Source organism: Delphinapterus leucas, chromosome 10, assembly GCF_059928025.1.
Source record: "Delphinapterus leucas isolate spDelLeu-1000000601 "Yukka" chromosome 10, BTC_Dleu_Yukka2, whole genome shotgun sequence".
NCBI lineage: Eukaryota > Metazoa > Chordata > Mammalia > Artiodactyla > Monodontidae > Delphinapterus > Delphinapterus leucas.
In genome coordinates this window covers 52,958,850-52,975,174 of record NC_143138.1, presented here as the reverse complement: position 1 = coordinate 52,975,174, position 16,325 = coordinate 52,958,850, and the positions used below count along the sequence as shown (strand labels likewise).

The following is a 16,325-nucleotide window of genomic DNA, read 5'->3' as shown; positions in this document are numbered from 1 at the left end:
TTAATCTTAGGGTGTTAGGGAACTTTACCACGGAAATAAAAAATTAATGTACTATATACCTACAGTGACTATTGTTCACTCACTTATTCTTTTTTTTTAAAAATTAATTATTTATTTTTGGCTGCGTTGGGTCTTGGGTTGCTGCACACGGGCTTTCCCTAGTTGCGGCAAGCAGGGGCTACTCTTCGTTGCGGCGCACGGGCTTCTCACTGCGGTGGCTTCTCTTGTTGAGAAGCACAGGCTCTAGGTGCACGGACTCAGTTGTTGTGGCTCGTAGGCTCAGTAGTTGTGGCTCGCGGGCCCTAGAGTGCAGGCTCAGTAGTTGCGGTGCACGGGCTTAGTTGATCCGCCGCATGTGGGATCTTCCCGGACCAGGGATTGAACCCGTGTCCCCTGCATTGGCAGGCAGATTCTTAACCACTGTACCACCAGGGAAGTCCCACTCACTTATTCTAACTTTTGCAGGCCATAATAAAATGAGACTAGGGAATTCCCTGGCAGTCCAGTGGTTAGGACCTGGCACTTTCACTGTCAGGGCCCAGGTTTGATCCCTGGTTGGGGAACTAAGATCCCACAAGCCGAGTGGCGTGGCCACAGAAAGAAAAAAAAAAAAAGAAAAAAAGAGACTGTGATTTTTGGGATACATTTTCCATCAATTAAATAGTCTTTAAAATATTTTAAAAAGCGTGACTTCCCTGGTGGTCCAGTGGTTAAGACTCCATGCTCCCAATGCAGGGGGCCTGGGTTCGATCCCTGGGCAGGGAACTAGGTCCTGCATGCTGCAACTGAGAGCCCACACGAGGCAGCAAAGATCCCGTGTGCTGCAACTAAGACCAGGTGCAGCCAAATAAATAAATACATAAATATTTTTAAAAATAATAATTTTTTAAAAATTAAAAATTTTTAAAATATTTTAAAAAGCTAAATAATTGCCTGATTTTAAGCATTTCAGATCAAGGATCCACATCCTATGAATATTAAAGGAATAAACTCCAGGAATTTGCTTAAAGATTGTCAGGTGCTGTCAACAGTATCACATTTGAAACTCTGAAAGGAAGCTAGAATAAAACTAGTTTGGCACAGTCAAGAAATCTTAGCAAAATATTTTGCTTTATAGCATTACCATATGGGATTACTGACTTTCAAATCCATGAAAAAATGAATGTAGCTTAAACTTCTTTAATTATTACTCAAAGGAGCAACATCTACTAAAAATCCTGAGTCCAATTTTTGGGCAGGATCAGTGTTAAGTGTATGTAAGAACACATGGCATGCATTTTATAACCAGATGCTTGCTCTTTAAAATCATATTTTCCTCAAGTAGTAAAATATAAACTGTCCCCCTTTAATGGGCTTACCTGGATCAGTGCTACCTGCACTGAGCTGTGCACAGACGTTGTCGTTCTCCTGCAGAGCCTTTTTAAAGTAGAAAATTCCCAAATTGTGCTTGCTCATGGCAAAATGGATACAACCAAGATTATTCCAGAACATGCACCTCAAGCATTCACCTGAGAAAAACATACATAAGTTTATCCACAAATTTTACTGCTGCTACATATCATACAAGAATCAGGCTTAGCAAGCAAGAGTCAATTATATATGCAATTCTACTCCTTACAGAACAGTTTACAAGGCATTTGAAATTTAGGAAACATGAAAATTTTGTAAATTCCTTTTCTCTTAAAATCTCTTATTAAAGGTGATAAATCAATCCTGCATATTGATTTTGTTAGCCTGTTTAGTTTTTTCTTCTGATTTAACTTTTAATAATCATAGGCAAATAATACAAAAATGCAAAGGACAAGAAGTATTTATTAGTAACATAATATGTATGCACTGCACCCACACAACAAAATATTATGTACAAACTGGAAGGAATGCAGCAAGCTACAGAAACAGTCAAAATATATTAAATGAAGAATAGCAAGTGTATATAAACAGAACATGTAGAATCCTGCTTTGCTTTGTTCAACTCTTAAGTTTCCACTCTTCTTTCCATTCACACTCCTTTAAATATGACTATGGCTGAGCATCTATCTTCCCATGTGTGTTGGGCATTTGTATTTCTTATCCTGTACACTTGGCTCTTCCTGCTCTTTACCCATTTAAAAAATTTGGTTACAGATGTTTTTCCTATTGGTTACCTGCTAGTGTGTATGTTATAGAAACCTTCTGTCACATCTGTTTCAATTATTTCCCTCCACTGCCAGTTTGTCATCTGTCTTGTGACTTGGTTCAGAGTGTGTGTGTATGCTTATGTTTTCAATCATAAAAAGTTTTACATTTTTATGTGGTCAAATTTGGTAATCTTTTCTAAACTGTATGGTTCTTAGATTTTGGATAATGTTTAATCGAGGCTTCCCCACCACAAAAACAAAATATTCATCCAAGTTTTCTTTTGCTGTTTTTACGATTTTATTTTTACATTATAATCCTGCATCTCTCTAGATTTTATTTTGGTGTAATGAAAGCAATCCAGGTTTTTCTAAATTTTTTGTTTTTTGTTTGTTTTTTTTGGTATGCGGGCCTCTCACTGTTGTGGCCTCTCCCGTTGCGGAGCACAGGCTCCAGACACGCAGGCTCAACGGCCATGGCTCACGGGCCCAGCCGCTCTGCAGCATGTGGGATCTTACCGTACCGGGGCACGAACCCGTGTCCCCTGCATTGGCAGGCGGACTCTCAACCACTGCGCCACCAGGGAAGCCCTCTAAATTGTGTTTTTCTAAATGGTTTCCCAAAAATTCCAAAACAATTTACTGACAGTCTGTCTTTTCCTCAATGATATAAAACACCGAACTAGATTGATAAAATTAATAATCAGAATATTCATTCAATGCTAAAAATTAAAGGTTGGCCTCTGATATGTTTTAAAATTAAACGATGAGAATATTTAAGAAAGAAAAAAAAACTAGGTGGAGGAAAAAAGAGTAAGAAATACATTAATATGTTTTAAAGGAGGTTGCTTCTGGCGAGTGGCATTATGAACAATTTAGGAGAAATTCTATTCCCAAATCTTCTCTAATAAGCCTATTTTATCAGCAGCAAACACTGAATTTTATGTGTGGGAAGCAAATTAAAGATTTTAAAATTAATACTATGAAAAATATCAATACATTAAAGTATATAACTATATATAAAATCTATCCTATTAGATTATCATAATTGTTGACTAGTCGACTACATGTCCTGCTCCATTTTAAAGACTGACAATATCTGAAATTCTGAAATCTGTGTCAAGACAATTCTAAGTAAAATTTCTGCAATGTCTATTACCTTTTTAGTCTGAGAGACCGTTCCAGTTTGGGTGTTAGAGGGTCTCTGAGGAGAAACTATGACAATAAAAACATGAAAAATAAAAATTTAACAGAATCAGAAATGGGTACTCAGAACAAATGGAGTACCCAAGAGAATTATAATGGAAAAAACTGACTTTCTCCATCCTCTATGACTCCACTGAACTGAAGGGGTGAATGCGGGAAGGTTTGAGTATGTTTGCATGTGTGTTCTGTGCATTGGTCTGAATAGAATCTCAAACGAAACAAACACTATATTCATCCTTTGCATTCTGAACTTGGTACAAAATATTTTCAATAGCTTAACCTTGGGGACTTCCCTGGTGGTCCACTGGTTAAAGACTTCGCCTTCTAATGCAGGGGGTGTGGGTTCGATCCCTGGTTGGGGAGCTAAGATCCCACATGCCTCGTGGCCAAAAACCAAAACATAAAACAGAAGCAATACTGTAGCAAATTCAATAGAGACTTTAATTAGATTTCTTTTTTAAAAAAAATATATTAAAAAATATATATATATTTATTTATTTTTGTTTTTAAAAATTTTTTATTTATTTTATTTATTTATTTTTGGCTGTGTTGGGTCTTTGTTGCTGTGTGTGGGCTTTCTCTAGTTGCGGCGAGCGAGGGTTACTCTTCATTGTGGTGCGCGGGCTTCTCATTGTGGTGGCTTCTCTTGTTGCAGAGCACAGGCTCTAGGGCACGTGGACTTAAGTAGTTGTGGCACGCGGGCTCTAGAGCGCAGGCTCAATATTTGTGGCACACGGGCTTAGCTGCTCTGCGGCATGTGGGATCTTCCCAGACTAGGGCTTGAACCCGTGTCCCCTGAATTGGCAGGCAGATTCCTAACCACTGTGCTACCAGGGAAGTCCCAATAGAGATTTTTAAAATGGGCCCCATTAAAAAAAAAAATCTTAAAAAAAAATAGTTTAACCTCATTTCTTGAATAAACTGATTTTCCTTCTTCCCCATAAAACAGCAATGATATGAACTTAAATGACAGCTACAAATTCTACCTTTCATTTTAGTATCATATTATTCACTGCTTTTATGGGAGAGAAGGAAAAAGTAAAAACATTATGATCGCATTTCCTTAAAAGGACTCATTTCACAAAGCAAAAGACCAAGGACCTTATGCCCTGGACAGAATTTCTAAGCTGGTATTAAAACTAAAATGATAGAAAGAGCATATGAAGTGAAAGATAAGTAAAATAAGAAGGGAGGTTTCTTTTAAAATGGAAATGAGTAATAAAATACCAGGAATTTTCTGAAGCAGCAATAATAAAACATTTTCATTTAAAAAATTAGCAAAAATCACTCTGAACAGCAGTCTAGGGAAAAAAACCAAGAAACAAGGCATAAGAGTCAGGAAGAAAATACCAAAACTTCACAATTTTCTTTTACCTGTTTTCATGAATCCTGGATGCTCAGCAATGTTTGAACTATTCAACAGCTTCACAGCTTTTCGATAATTGCCTCTTAAGTACTCAAAATTGCTTTTAAGAAACAGGGAGGGTGCAGACTGTAAAGAAAACATAAGTTTCTTACAGTTTGTACTCAGATGTCTAATGTGAGATCATAATCAGACTGTTGCACTGGCATGTGGTCAAGGGCATACATGAGTCACTTAAGCCACGGTCACAAAAACTATGGTCTCTGAGCTTTCCATCGCTCTCACAATCTAAAACAATGAAACCTGGCAGAGAGCACTTTACAAACTGAATTATTAAAGGTCTACCTAAAAAAATACATATAACATATATGAGTAAGAATACAGTCTGCAAAATATCCACTGACTGTCTTCATCTATTACACTATTAATTGAAAGCCAATGTAACAGCAGAAACTAAGTCCTTCATTTTAATGGTTATTACAGAGACTGGTGATCTCCCTTATTTTTTAGGATATAAATACACCTCCATTAGAACCCAAAGAAGTACAAATAATCAAATGCTTTTCCAAGTGGGGGAAAAAAGTGTCATTTTATGAATGGAAAAATTCCCTAACAGAATTCCTTATTTTCAAGGGCTAATCTTGCTGTTACAAAAATCACGCTTTAGATCACAGACCACCTTTTGCTTCTCCTAAAACTTCCTCCTGAAGTTTTCCCCGATTTGGGTATGACTAACAATTATTTATTTTCCTGTTTGTCTCTCCCCTCTGATGATGGTATACTTTAAGGAAGGGAATCATGTCTTTTCTCCCAAAAATGGTTTGATAACGGCTGGCTGGCTACTTATACTTAAGCCTTTCCCTCTTAGCCTCAAGTCTACCCTTCAGGTCTAGGCTACAACTGTTCTCAAAAATCACCTGAGTAAAACTGACCCAGTGGCCAATCTAGATCCTGCCTGAGATTTCTAGGTCAATTTTCCTGAACTATTCCTTCTATAAACCGTATCTCTTTATGATTTCACACTTTTAATTAACAGTTTTCCTAAACTTTCCCTCTACTGTCTTTAAAAAAATTACTTATTAGTGGAGGGATGGGGTGGAGGGAAATGAAGGAGTAATTATAACTCAAGTACTCTGGCACTAATCAAACTGAAGGTATTGTCAAGCCAAAGATCATTTGGAAGGGGCAGGTTTGGGCTACAACCAAACTGTTTATCTTTAATAAATGTTTTGAGTATAATCTAAAAAATCCTAAAGTGTCTAATAACAGTAAATGTTTAGGTGAATTGTGATAAACCACTCAAAGAATTCTGGACAGCTATTCAAAATGGTGGTTTTGAAGGCTATATACCAAAGGGAAATGCTTGTTATAATTTTAAGTGAGAAAAGTATGATGTTAAATTATAGACACAGTATGATCACTACTTCACAACTCAGTATAAAGGGTTACAGCTGGCAGTATATATACACTATAATAGACTGTGATAAATTATTTAAAACTGATAATACTTATTGTCCAAATAAGAAAATTTACGACATAAAAGCTGCTAATTGAAAAAAAAAGAGAAAACTCAAGAAGAAACTTACATTCCCAGCTGTGTTCATGACAGACTTGATTTCCCTTTTGCATGCCTTCAGGGACTTCATTTGGATATATGCTCTTACTTTATACTGTCAAAGGAAAAACGCTAGTATGTAGGAACTGTAGTGGATTTACAGATGCTGAAGCAATTTTACTTTCTAGTTAAGAAAATTAAGCCCAATCTGTTCACAACAGTTATACCAGTTACTTGCAAAAGCGAGCTTAAAATTATCTTAAATAATCTATTTTTATTGTACTCTTGGAATATACTTTTAAAAACTAAAACATGGCAGGATGAAATTTATAACTAAGTTCCAAGCAAAAATCCTATTAATTCTTAACTGCATATGGCTAACTAACAATGAATTTTAAAATTCTACAAACTGATTTTTATCATCCAGTACATTCCCAGGCCATTTCTCTCAATTTTCTATAGAGAAGTAAAAGAAATAACATTGCATTATCATCTTGAGCAAAATATATTTAGAAGGATAAATGTGCTTCTAAACTGTAATACTTCAAAGCCAAATAAACATACATGCCTTGAATTATTTACTGCTCTCAATGATCTATCCCATTCTTCATCATTCATAACTACTAGTAAATACATGTCACATATAACTTCTCTTAAAATTTATGCTACCTGATGTATCTTTGACTTCGCAGCTTCTATTAGAGCTCCACTTTCAGCTTTATGATTAGACCCATCTTTGTTGCTGTTATTACCAGTCTGTAGGGTGGTGAAACAAAGTTAACCAAAATTAAATATTTTTGATCATAACTGAAATCACTGATTGCCAAGTGAGCTAATATGAATCACCTAGAGAACATTTTCAAAATTCTGAATCCCAGGTCCCAGAGATTCAGGTTTAATTGTTTGGAGTGGGTCACAGGTGTAGAGAACAAACTTATGGTTACCAAGCAGGGAACGGCGGGGGTGGGATGAATTGGGAGACTGGGATTGACATATATACACCACTATATGTAAAATAGATAACTAATGAGAACCTACTGTTTAGTACAGGGAACGCTACTCAATGCTCTGTGGTGACCTAAATGGGAAGGAAATCTAAAAAAGAGTGGATATATGTACACGTATAACTGATTCACTTTACGGTACAGCAGAAACTAACACAACACTGTAAAGCAACTATACTCCAATAAAAATTAAAAAACAAAAATAGTTTGGAGTGGATGACAAGAAACTCTACTTATAAGAAGCTCATAGTTTAGTATAGTGATGGGCTAGGTTTAAAAAGCCTGGATAGGGCTTCCCTGGTGGCGAAGTGGTTGAGAGTCCGCTTGCCGATGCAGGGGACACAGGTTCGATCCCTGGTCTGGGAAGATCCCACATGCGGTGCAGCAACTAAGCCCGTGTGCCACAACTGCTGAGCCTGTGCTCTAGAGCCTGCGTGCCACAACTACTGAAGCCCACGTGCTCTACAGTCCGTGCTCCGCAACGAGAGAAGCCACCTCAGTGAGAAGGCCAAGCACTGCAATGAAGACCCAATGCAGCCAAAAATAAATAAATAAATAAATTTATTAAAAAGAAAAAAAAAAAGCCTGGATATTACTTGGTCAGAACTCAGATTGTCTTTCTGCAACCCACAATAGATCATGTCATTCCCTCTTTAAAAACATTCTCTGGGGACTTCCCTGCTGGTCCAGTGGCTAAGACTCCACGCTCCCAATGCAGGGTGCCTGGGTTCGATCCCTGGTCAGGGAACTAGATCCCACATGCTACAACTAGGAATTCGCACGCAGCAACGAAGATAATGCGGGCTGCAACTAAGACCCGGTGCAGCCAAATAAGTAAATAAATTAAAAAACAAAACAAAACAAAACAAAACTTTCTCTGGTATCAACACTGCCAACAACATCATACCCTAAATACCTAGCAAAGTATTCAAAGTCCTTCACGATCTGACCCATATTTGAGATGCCAACCTCACCCCAATAATCTCCATCACATCCCTCAGGTACTCCCCAGGTCAGATGACCAGAAATCCTCCCACACACCACTCTCACTCCTTCTGTACTCTCTACTCTGCCAGGATGGTCATCCTGCTCCATCTTTCCTCTCCTGACTTGTTGAACTGTTACATCTTTCAAGGCTCAAATCAAACATCCAAACTGCTCTGAAACGTTCCCTAACCTCCTTGCTTCTTGTCATGAACAGATTTTGCTCCATCTTTCTCTTCCCACAGACGTGAGTTCCTTGAAAAGCAACAACTGCAGTGTTTTCATTTTTGTCACCTTAGTACCACCTCATAGAGCACACAGCATCTGCTGAAATGAGTTATATTTCATCAACTATTACAAGTACTGAATATAAAAACAAAATATTTTACTACACGACAGTGGGAATAATGCTAAGATTATTTAACTGGACTCTCAGATATACACGCCTGTAAAAAGTAACGCTAAATGTTTATTTTTATTTATTTATTTTTTTAAATGTTTATTTTTAAACCTCAAGAACTTATACAGGCAGAAAGAAATGTATTGATAATCTGTTTTCTACAAACACTCCTTTTTCAACAAAGAAGCAGGAAGAGGAAGAAAGAAGGATCATCCCTTGGCAGCCAGAAGCACAAGCAAAATGAAAAACACAAGAACGAAGATGTGTTCTTAATTTACACCAAGTGTCTCCAGAACGTGGTGAAGCTTAATTGTCATAAGTATGTCCTCTTTTTGAAGAACTTTAATGATGAAATTTTCCCAGATAATGGAATTTTGTGGTCTTCATTCTAATCTTCACATTCTGTAAAACTAATATCTCACACATGAAAAGATGTGAACATATATCCTTGGTCATTAGGGAAATCAAAACTATTATGAGGTACTACTTCATACCCATTAGGATGGTTACAATTTTTAAAAGACGGGTAAGGGCTAGTGAGAATGTGGAGAAACTGGAATTCTCAAAAGTTGCTGGTAGGAATATAAAATAGTGCAGCTACTTTGGAAAACAGTCTGGTAGTTCCTCCGAAAGTTAAACATAGAGTTACCAAATGATCCAGCAATTCCACTCTTAAATACACACCCAAGAGAATTGAAAACATGCCCCCACAAAAATTTGTACATCAGTGTTCATGGAAGCATTATTTATAACAGCCAAAAGAGGAAAACAACCCAACGTTCATCAGCTGATGAAGGGATTAAAAAATGTGGCATATCTACATAACGGAATATTATTTGGCCATAAAAAGGAATGAAACACATGAAAAAGGAATGCTACAGGCTACACCTGGTAAACTGAAAATAATATACCAGAGGCCAATCACAAAAGGTCACATAGTGTATGACTGCATTTATATGAAACGTCCACAAGAGGCAAATCCACAGAGATAGAAAAGTAAACTAGTGGTGACCAGAGGCTGAGGGAAGGAGGGAAAGGGAATCACTGCTAACAGGTACAGGGTTTCTTTCCGGAGTGATGAAATTATATAGTGGTAATGGTTGCACAATTCTGTGAGTATACTAAAAACCACTGAATGATACACTTTAAAATGATAAATTTTGTGTATGTAAATTGTATTTTAATAAAGCTGTTAAAATAATATTTAATAACCATAAATATTAATCATACTTTACATTTTAGTCTGATCACCTCAGAACACTCACCTCATTCTTTCCATTTTTGTTATTGTTGCCCTGTGAAATCATTTTTTCTAGAACAGCAAGAAGATGTAAAGCTTTCTCAGCTTGGTAGGTTAATATATACAGGTCTACGAGCAAAAAACACACTGCTTGGGCAAATTTTTCTTCTGGGGGGAAAAAACATGAAAAGAAAAGTCACAATCCAAAGTGAAGCAAGTATCTCAGACCATTCCCCACAGAAAAAGCTCTAAAAGCAAAGCCTGAGTCTTGACTTAAAGGAATGTTTATTACCTAGAGCTGTGGATGGAAGCCACAGTGTCATTCTATTAGGCATCTCAAGGCCTCTCGTATCAGGGATTCTACTGTCTGAAATTCCTTTGGCAAAATATCTACCAAATACCAGCACATGAAATGAGGAGTATTACTTTAGGTGGAAGGAAACCCTAGTTCCAGTGCCTGCTTGGCTACTTAATAGATGTGCAGCCTCTGCACATCACTGAACTACTTAGACCTCAGCTGGCTGACCTGTAAAATGGGGAGAATACTTCACATGCCTGAAGGCAGGGGGTGGACCAGGCGATCCCGAGGTTCCTTCTAACTCTAAAAAGGTCTATGACTCTAGGAAAAAGACTTCCTTTCTAGGCACAGAGATGGGGAAAAGAAACTGGGTGATTACAGACACAAAAGAAACAAGGTGTGGACTGGAGAAAATTGAAACAGCCAAGAGGAAAATATAAAGACAAGAACTTCAAAGGAAGAAGAGCCCAGCGAAGAGAGGAGGGTTAATCTGGTATATGACATAACACTATTTTCCTTTCCTTTCAAAAGAGAAGATAAATGGAAAGCGTCTAAAAGAAGGCTGCTATAATCAAGAACCGAACATTTCAAAAGCCCTTAAGAGCCTCCTAACAAGTCTTCCTGATTCCATTCTTGCTCTTACACAGCGGCCAGAGTAGAATACATTTAGAACTAAAGTCAGTGCAGTTGACGTGCAAAGGTCACACATCTCCAAGGGCTGCCCACCACACCTGAAAAAGAGTGAGTCCTTCCCTAGGCTAAAATGCTAACCCTGTGCTCCCACCTCGCTCCAGTCACCACGGCGCTCCTGCTGCTTCTCTCACTTGCCAGGACCATGCTCACCACAGGGCCTCTGCGCACACTATTACCTCTGGCTGTGATGCTTTCCCCCAGCTGCATGGCTCACCTCTTCTCTTCATTCAAGCGTCTCTCAAATACTGTCTTATCCCAGGCCTTCCTCAATTATCTTATCTAAAAATAACATCCCCAGTCAATCCGCTTACCCAATTTTAGCCTTTCTTTGCAGCATTTAACTACCTCGCCAGATGCATTTATCGTATTGCCTCTCTCTGCCATTAGAACATAAGCTTAATGAGGGTAAAGACTTTCTCTCTTTCATTCACTGTATTATCTTCAGACCCTAGAATAGTGTCTGCTCCATAGGGTATGCTCAATAATTTATGTTGTATGAAGAGCCAAGTAATAAAGTTAAAAAAAAAAAAGTTTTCAAAGAAGGAGAAAAAGTGGATCTAAAAACTGACTAGTTGGTTGCTATATTCTGCTCAGCCATAGTAAAGATGAACATCATTTCATTAACTGTTCTGGAAATTCTAAAAACCAGCTTTCTAGCAAAAGCACATCTGTGCCATCCTAGAAGTATAACTGATTTCCAGCTTTACAGGGGAAAGGAACTGGTCCCTAGCACACAATCCTTCACCACTGATATCTCCTGCCTAGTCTGTCAACCACTGCATCTTCAGGGCTGTGGGGCAGAAGAGCACCCGGAAAAGGCCTCCCTGGAGCCACAGTGAGAGCTCTCCAGCCAGCCGTCAGCACAAGGGGCCCTGGAACCTTCCCAAAGTACCAGAGCAAGTACAGACCACCACCCGTCCTGTGGTGACCATAACAGCAATAAGGGGTTTATAAATCAGGAATTCGCCCCAGTGTTTTGAATTTAAAAGAAAGGAGCCATGGAGAAAAAGACAATTGAAATCTGATTGCTTGCAGGCTGGAAACTAACAGCCCCCTCAAACATTTCCTGGGTCCAGCTTTGCTGCTTTATTTGCTCCCTCTTCTTTCTTTGCCCTTACTTGTCTTACTACGCTCACTTGAGGCTAGTAATTGTAAGCTAGTTAACAAAAAAGCTAATTGTGTTCTATACTATCTACTCTATGATTACCCACAGAAATTTCAATTAGGCAATATACAAAATAAAATACTACATTGTCCCCTAACATTCCAAAACACTCCTTCCTTAATATACTACTTAAGAAAGAAAGGATCAGGTACACTGAGGTGGTGTTTAAACATCAAAGAAAAAAAAAATCAGTAAATCTTTTCAATTAGAAATAGCATTTCTAACAGTTATCATCAAAAACTGGGGTGGGGGTAACTGGGATATTAAAGGAAAACCTGGATTCATCTAAAAGTGATATAATTTTTATTTTTCTAATCATTAAGAAAACCCGACACAGCTTTTTTTCTTTCTTTAAACACTCACATGTAATTCTGATTCAGGTTATTATCTAGATGAAAGTATCAGAGACCTTCACAGGTATGAGAAGATAGGCAAATTTCTGATTTGACAGATAACATACCAAAAGGTTCTATGAACTGATAAAGTTTTTCACCAACGGATATGGCTTCTGTATACTGCCGGAGATGATACAGGATGACTGCTTGATTGTAATACAACATACTGTTTTCAACATCATCTAATCCATCCATTTCTTCAACAGCCGAGTGCACCTATTAAACAATCAACAGGGATTATGTTCTAACAGTACTAAAGAGCAAAAGTGAAAGACTCTAAATGAATAAACAGGAACACAGGCCAACATTTCTTACTCTAAAATTTTCCACATTTTTAATAGGACCTCTAGATTTTAATTACTCTCACATACTAAAAATTATTTCATTCATATAAAATTCTGCTAAGTAAAACATTCTGATGGGACTTTATTAAGTACCTTGCCCAAGGCAAGGCGAGTCTCTTCCTTGCCACTGTGAAGGTATCCTCAATGCTTTCTAAAAGCCAGTGTGGCTTCTGAGTTGGATTCCTACTTTCCAGCCTCACGTAGCAAGAGGCTACATAGGGAGTGGGCAAAACTCAAAACGACCTTTCCTATGAGGATGTTATGAGGTACATATACATAAACTTGATTCCATTTTGTAAAAACCAAAGTAAATTTAAACATTAACAAATAATACTATTTAACTATGTGCCAGGCCTGCTACATTAAACCCTTTACAGAGAATACCTCATTTAATCCTTCTCATACCTCAAGGACATAGATATTATCATTTCCTTTTTATAAATAAGGAAACAAGCGAAAAAAAGCTTAATTATCTTGCCTGAGGTCATATGGCTAGAAAGTATATTTTCTGATTTTCCTATTATGTTCCGGGTTTTATTCTCACAATTAAAAAAAAAAGATTTTTCAAAGTAATGAACAAAAATACACTTTGTCACACATGGTGGTGAAAATCGGCTTTTAATGGCTTTACTAGAACCCTAACATCCACATCTGATACCAAAAGAAGAAAAGTCACAACACTTAGCATTTTAAAGCTAATGACGATCTGTATACCCACTTTCTGTAATATGTAATAGGCTTTTAAATTTTTATCAAGTTTTACAACCATTCTATAATCCCATGGAACACATTAAAATGGAATTCTACCTGTATTAAAATTTATCTTTCTTTGCCACCACAAAGACTGCAATAAATTACTGAGGAATGTTAAGTAATTAATTCTAAGACTGACATTTTCCTAAATTAAGCAGTGGAATTTTGACATACAGTTGGCCCTCTGTATCCACAGGTTCCACATCTGTGGATTCAACCAACCACAGATTGAAAACACTTGGGGGAAAAAATTCCATAAAGTTCCTAAAAGCAAAATTTGAATTTGCTGTGCGCTGGCATCTATTTACATAGCATTTACATTGTATTAGGTATTATAAATAATCTAGAGATGATTTAAAGTATACAGGAAGGGCTTCCATGGTGGCGCAGTGCTTGAGAGTCCGCCTGCTGATGCAGGGGACACGGGTTCGTGCCCCGGTCCGGGAAGATCCCACATGCCGCGGAGCGGCTGGGCCCGTGAGCCATGGCCGCTAAGCCTGCGCATCCGGAGCCTGTGCTCCGCAACGGGAGAGGCCACAACAGTGAGAGGCCCGCGTAATGCAAAAAAAAATAAATGAATAAAGTATACAGGAAGATAGGAAGATGTGTGTAGGTTATATCAAAATATTATGCCATTTTATATAAGGGACTTGAACTGTGGATTTTGCTACCGCGGTGGGGGGGGTCCCCGGAATCAAACCCCCGTGGACCTCCAGGTTCAACTGTACAGGGACTTAACAACCTTGGTCTAGCTAATGATAAGAAACAGAAAGTTCATGATACATAGTGATTTGTAATCAGACTTCTGCAGATTTCAATCACCCATGTGGTGAGCCTGACAGGCGGATTCAATTGTTAACAATTGGTCCTAGCTAGCTAATAGCATGTGCATCTCAATGAGTTTGGGGTCTTTATAATGTTCACTTATCAAGCCTCTATCTTCAAGTGATTAAAAATAGTCTCTTTAAATAGAGAAAACTCAATTTCCAAAGAAAGATAACACTTCTAGGTAGTTATGCAATGAAGAGAGAATAAGCTAAGAAGGGATAATTCTCAGCCAGAAAAAGGGGTTTTGGACAAATTAAGGAGTTTTGCTTTCAGCAAAGGTTGAACTTACGATATGAGTAACTTTGCCACATTTTCTATGATTCACCAAAATAATCTAGTAATTGCTCCAGCCAGAACAAAAACTACTCACTAAGTGAGATAAAAAGTCACTGAAAGTGGAATAAACTGACAAGGTGTGTCACTATGCCCAGGACATGTGACTGAACAGAAGTATGATTTAGAGAAAGCAAGGAGACACAAGTACACACTTGTAGGAAACTCAAGAGAGTTGGAAGGCACTGGGTGTGTATCTGTGTGTTAGTTACTGAACCAATCTAAGAATAAAGGCTGGGACTTCCGTGGTGGTGCAGTGATTAAGAATCCGCCTGCCAATGCTGGGGACACGGGTTTGATCTCTGGTCCAGGAAGATCCCACATGCCGCGGAGCAACTAAGCCCATGTGCCGCAACTACTGAGGCCACACGCCTAGAGCACGTGCTCCACAACAAGAGAAGCCACTGCAGTGAGAAGCCCGCACACCACAACAAAGAGTAGCCCCCGCCTGGTGCAACTGGAGAAAGCCCACAAGCAGCAACAAATGCAGCCAAAAATTAAATTAAAAAATAACAATAATAAAGGCTGATGAAAGGATTTCAAAAAACAGTTGTCTTGGCTTAACAGGAAGTTTGCAGGAGCCTCTTATTCTTTTTTTTTTAAATTAATTAATTATTTTATTTATTTTTGGACGCACTGGGTCTCCATTGCTGCGTGCGGGGTTTCTCTAGTTGTGGCAAGTGGGGGCTACTCTTTGTTGTGGTGCATGGGCTTCTCATTGTGGTGGCTTCTCTTATAGTGCAGCATGGGCTCTAGGCGCATGGGCTTCAGTAGTTGTGGCACGCAGGCTTAGTAAGTTGTGGCTCTCGGGCTCTAGAGAGCAGGCTCAGTAGTTGTGGCACACGGGCTTAGTTGCTCTGTGGGATGTGGGATCTTCCTGGACCAGGGATTGAACCCATGTCCCCTACACTGGCAGGCGGATTCTTAACCACTGTGCCACGAGGGAAGTCCCCAGGAGCCTCTTATTCTAAAAAAAGTTTTCAGGATGAACTTGTACTCAAAGCCCAAACTAATGTTCCCTGCAAGAAACTGTCTGTGGGGTTGTAGGGCACAAGTACTAGACATCAGCAAACATCATCTTTCCTCTGATTCTGGAGCTCCAGATAAATCATGGCTAATAAGACTAGAGCAATGATGTAATGTGATGACATACACATTTACAAAGACTGAGGCAGTTATGAGAACAGGCTCAAGAGTCAGAGGGTCTGGTTCAAATTCTGCTTCTCCCCTTCCTAGCTGTAAAAATTAAAATTAGTAGGCCCTCTAAACTTCAATTTAAAATTGAGATAGGGGACTTCCCTGCTGGTCCAGTGGTTAAGAATCAGCCTTCCAGCGCAAGGGAAACGGGTTCGATCCCTGGTCGGGGAACTAAGATCCCACATGCCAAGGGGCAACTAAGACCTCACGCTGCAACTACTGAGGCCACGTGCTCTGGAGCCTGTGCACCACAACTAGAGAGCCCATGTGCTGCAAGTAGAAAGCCTGTGTGCCGCAAGGAAAGATCCCGCATACTGCAACGAAGATCCTGCATGCCACAACTAAGACCCAGTGCAGCCCAACAAATAAATAAAATATTAAAAAAATTAAAAATTGAGATAATACCTACCACAAGGGTTGAATGTGAGGATTATATGAGATATGACATAAAAA

General features: G+C 38.7%; 1 protein-coding gene across 4 annotated transcripts in view; it reads right to left on the bottom strand.

Moving 5' to 3' along the window:
• The window catches only part of CNOT10 (CCR4-NOT transcription complex subunit 10), a 68,431-nt gene that overhangs the window by 37,249 nt on the left and 14,857 nt on the right, over positions 1-16,325 (bottom strand). For all 4 annotated transcript variants that reach the window (XM_089918976.1, XM_022553753.3, XM_022553752.3 and 1 more), the window contains exons 4-9: positions 12,483-12,633; positions 9,892-10,034; positions 6,908-6,994; positions 6,270-6,353; positions 4,695-4,812; positions 1,359-1,508 (exon numbers count right to left, since the gene is read on the bottom strand). In XM_089918976.1, the coding sequence (XP_089775102.1) occupies positions 1,359-1,508; positions 4,695-4,812; positions 6,270-6,353; positions 6,908-6,994; positions 9,892-10,034; positions 12,483-12,633 (733 nt within the window). The remainder of the gene's footprint in view (positions 1-1,358; positions 1,509-4,694; positions 4,813-6,269; positions 6,354-6,907; positions 6,995-9,891; positions 10,035-12,482; positions 12,634-16,325) is intronic.